This window comes from Nicotiana tabacum, chromosome 17 (assembly GCF_000715075.1).
Source record: "Nicotiana tabacum cultivar K326 chromosome 17, ASM71507v2, whole genome shotgun sequence".
In the NCBI taxonomy this organism is placed as follows: domain Eukaryota; kingdom Viridiplantae; phylum Streptophyta; class Magnoliopsida; order Solanales; family Solanaceae; genus Nicotiana; species Nicotiana tabacum.
Window position 1 is genome coordinate 4153779 of NC_134096.1, and position 11035 is coordinate 4164813.

General features: G+C 31.6%; 1 protein-coding gene across 1 annotated transcript; it reads right to left on the reverse strand.

Annotated features, from left to right (window-relative positions):
* Positions 1-7169: 7169 nt before the first annotated feature.
* Positions 7170-10064, reverse strand: LOC107799015 (gibberellin receptor GID1B-like). The gene is made up of 2 exons (XM_016622078.2): positions 9660-10064; positions 7170-8587 (listed from the first exon to the last, which is right to left on the reverse strand). The coding sequence occupies exons 1-2, from the start codon at positions 9696-9698 to the stop codon at positions 7589-7591; spliced, it is 1038 nt and encodes a 345-aa protein (XP_016477564.2). The 5' UTR covers positions 9699-10064; the 3' UTR covers positions 7170-7588.
* Between the last annotated feature and the right edge of the window lie 971 nt (positions 10065-11035).

Consider the following 11035-nt stretch of genomic DNA (forward strand, 5'->3'; position numbering starts at 1 on the left):
TTGTTCTTCCTCCTGAATTTATCTTATAACAAATATACTCTCATTCCGGAGGTACATAAGAAAATGTCCTCCTTTCTTGTGGAGCGAGCTGAACGCTTCGGCAGGATAGATGCATCTATGGATCGTGTCGCATGTCCCTCGGCAGTGTACACAATATTCTGGATCGGGCCGAACGACCTCGGCAGAAATCGTGTTTAATAATAATAAGAATTACACGATACTTTGACGGTTTATTGCAGCTTGTAAAGCTATTTGATAATTTGGAAATTCATTGAAATTGAATTGCAGCTTGTAAAGCTATTTGATATATTGGAATTTTATTGAAATTGAAGGATTTAATATATATTTAAGGATTTATATTGCATTTTGAAGGAATTTAATTATTTCTGCTGGTTAAATAAATTATTGTTATATTCTGGGAATCATGCTGATTTAAATATTCTAGTCTTATTTCAATTATTATTATTAACCCTTAGTGAGTGTCAAAGTTGGTCATCTCGTCTCTACCACTTCGAGATTAGGCTTGATACTTACTGGGTACACGTTGTTTACGTACTCATACTACACTTGCTGCACTTTTTGTGCAGGATCTTATACAGGTACTAGTGGAGGACCTATCATCACATATCCACGTCATCCCGATGCATAGTGGTGAGCTGCCTTTCTGAGCCGTTCTGCAGCTACAAGTATCTCTTCTTATATTTATATTCTGTCTATTTCATTTCAGACAGTATTCGGAGTTTTGTATAATCTATTAGATGCTCATGCACTTGTGACACCGGTTCTTGGCACACACATTGGTAGAATTTGGTATTTTATTATTTTCTTGGATTAAAAGTTTAACCAATGTACGTTTGATTTATCAATTGGCTTGCCTAACTGTAGTGTTGGGCGCCATCACGACCTATAGATGAAATTGGGTCGTGACAAAATGTCACATCAATCGTTTACTCTTTAAAAATAAAATTTATGGTGGATAAAGTTATAGTTAAGATTAAACATTCAAAAGAAGATATGAACTAATATTAAGATCTGAATCACCATAGAATAAATTATTTTTATGTTAAAATAAAATAATTAAATCTTTTAATTAATTATTTAGTGAGAGAATCCAATTCAATTATTTTTTAAATTCATCATATGAGTAAAATTCTTATTCAAGTTTAAAAACAAAATTTAGGGTACACCAATTTATTCCAAAAAAAGAGCGTTAGAACACAAAGTAAAAAGGTTAGTATATTATTAAGAATCAAAATGCTATACAAGTGTCTGAGTAAGCACAATCGAAGTTAAATCCTAAACAAGAACACGTTTTTAAAACTATATTATAAAGAGTCGACTCTGCTATAATGAGATTATTCTTTGTAGATGCCTCCGGCGAAATCGAAATAATATTTATATGTCATGCATTACTTGCAAATATCATATCAAGAGGCATGACACTGTTATCAATAATAGCAAGTGGTGTACCAACAACGATTTTATTGTGAGACCACCCACTTCAGATTTGATATACATCTTCAAACAACTTAAATAACCCTCACAAATATATCAAAGCAGAGCAATGGTGCTAAATTTATAAGGAAAGCAAAATCGATAATATGGGATGAAGCACTTATGGCTAAGTGTCAAACGATCGAAATAATTGCCCATAGTTCTAGACATATATTGGATATTAATGAACCGTTTGGTGGAAAATTAATGGTTTGGGAGGTAATTTATGTCAAGTTCCAAAATCGACAAAAGTAGAGACCGTAAAAACTAACTTGCCAAAGTTATACTTCTGGACTCAAATGAAAAATATTCAACTAACAAGAAATATAAAGTAAGAACATATTCATTATTCAGTATCTTCTTACTTCGTGTTGGAAATGAAGAAGAGCATCTAATAAAAGATGATTTAGTTCTTCCTGAACACTTGGTTATCGATCTCAATAGTAATAGTAGTGCATTTAATAAGAGAAATATTTGCATCATTAAATTAAAATACAATTTGTGCAAATCGCATGATACAATTAAAAAAATATCTTAGCTAGCAGAAATGAATATGTTGATCAACTAAATAAAAGGTTGATTGCAAATTTTTATAGTAAAAATAAAATATTTTTCTGTTTTTGACTTTAACAGAAAATGATACCAATAATTACTACTAAGAAAAATACTTAAATACTTGAATACTAAATGGTCTTCTACCACACATGTTTGTTGTCGAGTTTATTATTTCTTACGTATATTAGTGTCACCGCATATATAATAAACTAAATTAAAATTGATCTTCCATTGTATATAGGTTGATTTTGAAGAAAAATATGCATGTCATGCTACTGAAAGACTTAGATACGCCAAATAGCTTATGTAATAGCACACAAATGGTATATAGAAGTTTTGACAATAACGTCATACATGCAAAAATTATGATACTGGTCAATGTCCTGCTAAGTATATGCTTATCCGTGAATTCAACTTTCGTCTTCTAAAACTAAATAATATCCTTTTTAATTTGTGTGAAAATAATTTTTAATATATTTATGTTTTGCAAATATAATAAATAAAGCACAAGGACCCTAAATATTGGACTATACTTACCGCAATATATTTTCTTGCACGAACAACTATATGTTGTACTTTCAGAGGGATATCAAGATCGACAACAAGAGTTCTGGTTAAGGCAGAGTAACCAAAGCATTAGGAAGAAACATACACAAAAGAATATTGTCCACAAAGAAGTGTTCGTTAAGATACCATCACATTAAACTCTTTTAAACTATAATACATAATTATTTAACTAACATGACAAAATTGATCATTTGTATATGTTTTGATGATGTCCTTTTATTTTAAATTCATGTATTATGCTGATGTAATAATATTTTTCGATAATTAGATGATTGTTGTATTATTATACATAAAATTTCTCTCATTAATTAAATTTTATTGTTTCTTCATATAAATAATCTTTAAATCACCACATGCCATTATTAACGTGCAACGCACATTCATAGATACTAGTATATAACAAATATACCAACAATATACATTATTAACTATTATTTTAAGAGCGGCTATATATTTCCCCGTAAGTAAGTAACCTTAAGAGCCTATTTGGAAAATCACCTAGGAATTGAATTTGGGTGTAATTTGGTGTAATTACACAGTTTGGCATGTTTGTCTGGCCAAGTAATTACTTGGTCAGCATGGAATTTGGTGTAATTGGAGGGGAGTAATTACACTCACTAATTCTCAAGGGGGGGTGAAAATTAGTGGTGATTACACTATGTAATTACAATGTTGCTTTTTAATTCCTTAATTTTTTGTTTTTATTTTAATTTAATTTCTTTATAACTTTATATTTCTATTATTATAATTTTTTTTTTTAATTTTACTTTTTAATTTCTTTTGAAATTTTTAAAAATATTTTTTTATATATTATTTATCTTTTATTTCTCTATCTTTACTTCTTGTGATTCCATGTAATTGCTTATATATATTTTTTTTATTATTCTAGTTTTCGAAACTACATCTTCTAATATTAAAAATAATGAGTCATTAACAAACTTGACATATAATGAGTGATGCAATTAAAGTAGAATTTCGTTGTTGAATGTGGTTATAAACTTATTATGTTTCATAATCTTAAGTTATGTTGGAATTTGACATATGTTAAACTATTTTTTTTGTTGGAATTTTGAAATTGTGTTATATTCTTTGTTCCAATTTACTTATTTTAGTAGTTATTTCACATTGCATGTAGTTCATTTTTTAGTTAGAATTGATAGATTAGTTTTGTCAAATATTTGAATAATGTTATGACATTATATTTATAAATATTAATTTATTTTATCAAACATGCATTTCATGATGTTCTTGCAAAACGTATGTTTTTAGTTTTTGTAAGCAACTAAACCAAATATTTATTAATTTGAAAAATATATAAAAATTATTTTTACAATATTAGTTATAAATATATGATTAATAATTAATGTATATTCACGAAAAAATATACATCTTAAATACCAAATCTAATATCATTTATACTTATAAAAATCATTTATAGGCATATATTTATTATATTAACTTTTAAGTCTTGATAATTAGTTTATTTAGAATTTAATTTAATTGTGTAATTACACTTGTGCAATCAAGCAGTAAACTTATAATTACACTATAATTACACTATGACAAACAAATAAATCATCGTAATTATAATACTATATAATTACTAGATTGTGTAATTACTACCCTAGTAATTATACCAATTCTAATTACTTGGTGGCTCCTAAAGCAAGCAACCAAGCATTGCTAAATGAAGTACAAAGTCGAGTAAATACAATGAGGCCATTATACAGTCTTTGTCTATCTTTTTCTACTATCCCAAATTCCAAAAGAAGACCCCCCAAGAGCTGACAAAGAAGTATATATCAAATCAGCTACAATGATTACCTAATTGACAATTATGTATATAAATGATAACGATGATTCGTACTCACTCTCTATGTCCAATCATTCTTTTGAGATCTCTCTTTAATTTTTTTGGGTGGACAGAGTTTTGGCATTGGCCTTTTGGGCAGAGGATTGTGACATTTGGGATTCCTCTTTATGGTCCAGGCCTACTCACGAATTCCACACCTTAGTTACACCAATTTTTTTTTTAGAAGAATTAGCTTAAATAGAAGAAAAAAGGTTGTCTTGTGTATAAATTATCTCGCATTCATGCAGGATCCGGGGAATGACCGTATCCTCAAGAGGTGTGATATAGACAATTTACCCTAATAATAGCATTAATGTATGTTTCTACGCAGGGCTGACTCTAACATTGTTCCAAGTAAGGCTTTTGCCTTTGTTCCCCAATTTTTTTTTGGGGGGGGGGGGGGGGGGGGAAGGGGGTTAGAAATAATAGGTTTATAAGTATTTTAAAAATATATATATTTAATACTTCTCATCAAAAAGTACAAAATTTCTATAACAGTACCTCAAACGAAAAAAGTTTTTCAAGATTATAATTGATATTACCTAAGATTAACAATATCTTAAGATATATTAAATGAGTTAACTATATTATCAGTTGAAAAAGAATTATCATAGGAAATCGATTATAAAAAAGTTATTAATAACTTTGCATCTCGAAAAGATAGAAAAATGACTTCAAATAAAAAAAAATATTTGGCCTTTTAAAAATTTAGGTCTCACATTAAACTTTGGCTTTAGGTCACACATGTGTTTGAGCCGCCCATGTTTCTACGACTCGAACCCGTGACTGATAAGTCACACAGCCGATTAAACTAAAAAAATGCCATCATATGTATTATATATATATATAAATAAAATATACTCGCTAAGAATAAGTAAATCATAAACCCAATCGGCAGATCATATTTTATTTTTATTTTTCATCCAGTGATCGATACCCCTATTAGGGTTTGATTAATCTGAATTAATGCCAAAAAAATGTATTGGGTAAAACGCTCCCTAACAAAAGTAACAACACACCCCAGGCTCCAACACAAGATTTCTAGTTAAAGATTAATGAGTATTTATTGATCACCACCACCCTTGTTGGTTTTATACCATCATTGTATATAAGTTAAATACTAGTATATGAACTTATGTATATTTCAATTATTTTTTTGTTTTTCACCCGATATTTGGTGTCCGGATTGGGATCCGATTAAATTCAGGTTCGATACGGGAAGTACTATATTGGTGGGTAAAATATTCCCTAACAAAAGTGAATTTATACACAGGACTCGAATCCGAAATTCTTGATTAAGGATGAAAGAGTATTTATCACTCTAACACAACCCATGTTGATTGCTCCCGGGTAGCTTTATATTAGGCGCGGTAGCATTTTAACAGGTGACTTATTTTAACATTTTTGCAGAATAAAGGGAAACCCAATTGTTGGCTGTCGCCTTTAAGCTACACGATAATGAACTTAAAATCCATAGTGGGATACAAAAAGGAAAGTCTTTTAGGAAAAAAGTTTTAAAAAAAATATCACTATCCATTACAGTAATAAATCCACTCAGTTGCTTAAATTGAATTTTAGAGACAACTTTTGTGGATGATATATAAAAGAGTGAAAGATGTAGACATTGATTCTTGGACTTTCCATTAAAACCAAGGATGTCTAATCAATATGCCAATGTTTTGCACAGACTGCCTTATTTGGTTTTAACGAGGACGAGGATTGTTAGACCTATGGAAAAGTAGTTAGCACCAAAATTTCTGAAGTCTCATTTTCTATGAATAAAGGAAAAGAAAAAATGATCAAATTTGTCTATATACTTATCCGAACTACGGAAATTTTGTCCTTTGTTAAATTTTATGTTGCGTTAAGAAAAGTTTTGTTCTTGCTTTTGATTCGTGATGGAGCTCTAAAGTGAAGGTAATTTTAAGGCATAGTCAAAAGTTTAGGTGTAAATTTGAAACTTTTTTCCTCCAAGAATTTGGACGCGTGAAGATTACCTGTTTAACGTTGGAATCTGTTAAAAACAACTATTAATACGAGATATTTTATGACAACAAGGATATAAATGGACCAAATATGTGATAAAGGGACCAAACGTCTGATTGTTCTTCCTCAAGATCAATTCGGAGTGCGGCCGAACACTTGTTGATAATCATATACTTCAAGAAGAAGATTCACATAATGCTCGATTTCTATGGAGATCAAATATCTCAGAAAGGTCTGTGTCATTCAAGATTCGAAAAATACACTAATCCAACCAACCCTCGAAACACGAAGAACAAATAGAGTTGTACCCACAAAGATTCATTAATTAAATTTTGAACTTTTTCTGTAAAAGTAATAAAAACCAATATATTAAAGGAGATCATTCGGAAAATCAAACTAGATAATTCAATCGTTAGAGTAACAAGTTAAAGCGAAAATACTTGGGTATTACTAACCATGATTAGTGAAGATTTATATACAAAACACATGTCTTGCATGAAAACAAAATGAGCAGTTAGAAATGTTAGTGGTCTAGGAAATACTTGCATAAAATTTATAAGTAACATCCAACCAACATCATCTTAACAGTGAGCAGTTGATAAAATCTCTTCTCAATCCCTTAAAAGGAGAGTAGGAAGATCAAAATATAAGCTCATAACTAGGGGGAAAAGAAAGAAAAGCAGAATGCAAACAAAGCAGAGTTCAGTTCTTGGGAGAAAATGAACAGACAAAATCTTTATATATGTATAGTATTTCATAAGCACAACATACAAATCAAGTAAGTAAACAACAACATCATATTCTGATATATTATTCCTCTCAAAGGTAGATAAACTCCCCTAGCTAAAGCTCATAACAAAATGCTTCTGCCAATTTCCAGAAGTTACAATTCTCAGGCACCAAGAGAGCCAACTACCCCTCAGAAAAACACATTAAAACGGCTTTATATCAAGAAGATCAAACGAGTGATTGCCAGATGGATAAAGATACTCGTATTATCACACGTAATATGCTGACGCGTAAGAGTGAAGTAATTCTAGATAACTACACACCAATCTATTCACTACAGAGAACGAAAAAAAAACCGAGTGAGATGTCAAGCTTCTGTTATGTATAGCTGAAGTTAACTAAAATCTAAGAACAGTTAGCATGGATGAAGCTCGTTATCTCCTCCATTAGGCAAGGAAAGTGATCGTTGTTAGGCAAGAAGTAAAAACCGATTGTTGCCTGTTCTAAAAATAGGAGCTTCACCTCATGCCCGGATTTTTCCAAACCTTCGACGTATGCCAATTGCCAATCTTGACTAAGATCCAAACCAGCTACGACAACTAAACTCTTTGGAAACCTTAGTCCTTCAAGACTACTACTCCTCGGGCCAAATATATTACAAGCTGGATGATCTCTATCTTCCCCTTCTGGTAGATATGCTCTCCAGTACCAATCCCTGTCTTGAACCGTTACAAAGTATTTCCCGTCCAATCTTTTCTCGGATTCTGTCCTCTTTTGCCCACCAAACATTGGATGAAGATGGATATTACCTAATACTTCGACACCTGCTTCAGCAGCCCTTACTGCAACGTGGTGAGCGATATTACCACCAGAACTATCACCAGCTAAGTAGACATGAACTTTCGAGTCCTTCCCACTTTGAAGCCATGTTCTTGATTGGACCCATTTTAGAGCAGCCCATCCATCGTCATATGCACATGGATATCGATGTTCTGGCGATCGTCGATAGTTCACAGAAACAACAACAGCCTTGCAAATCTTAACAAGGCGACGACAAAACGTATCATAAATAGCACTATTGGCCGAGGAATGAGTAAAACTCCCACCGTGGAAATAAATTATAACGGGAACGATTTCAGTGGTGCTCAAAGGTTTCTCAAGTTCTAGTTTACCCCAATCAGCCTCATTCTCAGGAGCAGATCGATACACTCGATTAAGAAGGCTCGTCACCCGATCAAATACATCAAAAGAATAAACCCCATCGACTGGAATGGAGTTTGTAGGGACCTTCCGATCTAGGAACTCAGCTAAATCACGGTCAAACGTGCCATCAGGCCGACGAAGCATGTTGTAAGAAAGCTTGAAATTGGATATAAGTATCCATGTATTAAGTGGAACCACCCTCTGCCAAAAGGAACAAAATGCAAAGTTATTATAGAAGTTTACTGATTCAAGATACTAATAGCCAACTCCTCATAGCACTAGAAGCAAACTGATAATAGCCAAATGCATCTTATGATAATCCAAATATAGTTATTTCCAACGAAGGTAAAAATCTGTAGATTTTTTACACAGCCAGAAAAAACATGTAGTAAATGGAAAAGAAAGAAACAACCCCAAAACAGCAACAGAAAAGCAAAAGAGGATTTCACAAGGAGGTTGAATCAAACAACAACAACAGCAAACCCAGTCCCACTAATAGGGTCTGGGGAGGATAGTGTAGGCTGCTTCCGATAGACCTCGGCTCAGGAAGGAGGTTGAATCAGTATAGGCAAAGAAACACTAGTATGACAAATCATATATATTAGGAAAGGTCTTATCATAAAACTAGAGGTAAAGATTCATCCTTTGTCCAAACTCAGAGTTTGGTTTCTCAATAAAAAATATTTTTACATACATAAAGTAACCCCTGTAATATGTTATGAAACTATAAGAAAAATCAAACAAAGCATATACATAAGCAAAGCTCATGTCCTAATTAATACTTAGTAAAAGATTATCCTTTGCCCTGAATCAGATTTTGGATATCCTTTGCCCTGAATCAGATTTTGGATTCTCCAAAAATTCAGCCCTCCTTACACACTTAAAGTCAAACCCCTATATCTGATTAAGAGACTATGCTAAAAATCAAACAAAGCATGACAAATCACATACATAAAATTAGTCCTTTGTCCTAAATCATAATTTGAGTTCTCAAAAAAAAAAAAAAAAATATTTAGACACCTAAAGTCAACCCCCTATATTAGATTATGACAAAGCAAATACATAAGCAGAGCTCAAATCCTATAATTAATGCAAAAAAGATTAATTTTTGCCCTTAAATTTTGGGTCCTAAAAAAACTAAATCTTTCTTACAACACCTAAAGTCAAACCCCTATAATAGATTTAAAAACCATGAATTAACAAGCAAAATGATCCCATGATTAGCAAAAAAACCAACAAATTAACACAAAAAACAAAATGATAAAAGGGGTACCTTAGATTCATTAGCATTAATTTCATTACTGCCAGCCATGACTATTTGCTCAAATAAAAATCAAATCTTGGGACAAAACTCAAAAGAATGGGCCACTGATCTTGAAAAAGATCAGTTTTTTAGCTTTCATACTTCACTTTTGACTGAATATGGGATAAAGGGTATGCAAAAAATAGTGATTTCTATTCCTAGTTTTTTGGGGTTTTCAGAAAGAAAGAAGAAAAGACAGTTTTCTGAAACAAGAAATATAGCAGTAGTAAGACAAAGGGGGGTTGCTAAAAGGGAAGAAGAAGAAAGGGGGAGAGAAAATAAAAGAAGAAAGTGAAATTTAAAGCAAAGAGATGGATATGAAGAGGGAATAGAAAGAGGAGAAAAAGACAAAGGGGAGAGAGAGAAAAAAGAGTCAAGAAGAAAGGGACAACAAGGGTGGAAGAAAAATGAGAGAGAGACGACAAAGCAGGCGGCCGAAATAAACTGTTCAAGTAGGACCCACTTTTTATTTAGAAAATACAAACAAAAATAAAGAATTTTTAGCTTCTCACGTCTTTTCTTTTTTAAGTTGAAATGTTTGGCTAAATTTTTGAAAGAAAAAAAATGTTACGAGTACAAGCAGAATCAGTTTTGGAGAAAAAAAAAAGTAATTTCTCTAAAAAAGTACTTTTGAAAAAAATATATTTAGAAGCAGCTTTTAAAAGATTGATCAAACATCAATTACTATTCAGAAGTGTTTTTCAAATTAATTAGTCAAACATAATTGTTTCTCACCAAAAATGCTTTTGAGAAAAATACTTTTGAAAAAAAAATATTTCTCAAAATAAATTGATTTTTGGAGCTTGGCCAAACAACTATTAATCCGAAAAGCATTGGCCCGACTAATTAAAATTGAAATTTGGAAACGATTACGTGACACAACAAACATATATACTGTATTTACTATTTGTAGTTTTACTTTCTGAAAATTACCAATTGCAGCTATATTTAAATTTTATAACAAATCTATATCTTATACTGAAACAATAGATCAATTGTTTTAAACTGGAAAAAGAAGAAGCAATAAGCTCTCGTAACTCAGTTGGTTAGAACACTCACTTCGTAAGCGGAGCTCTTGACTCTCGATGAGTGCATTCTATTTTTATGTATTTTTATATTTCGTCATGGTTTTATTTGCTGCGAGAACGAATACAATCGATACAGGTTGTATCCTTTGTAAAATCCCCTTTATATTTCCTTGATTGTATTTGTTGTGCGAATAAATACAGTTGATACAAGTTATACTTATTGTTCGAACGAATGCAACTGCGCAAACGAATACAGTTGATACAAGTTGTATTCGTTGTGCGAACGAATATAGTCGACACACGGCGTATTCGTTGCGA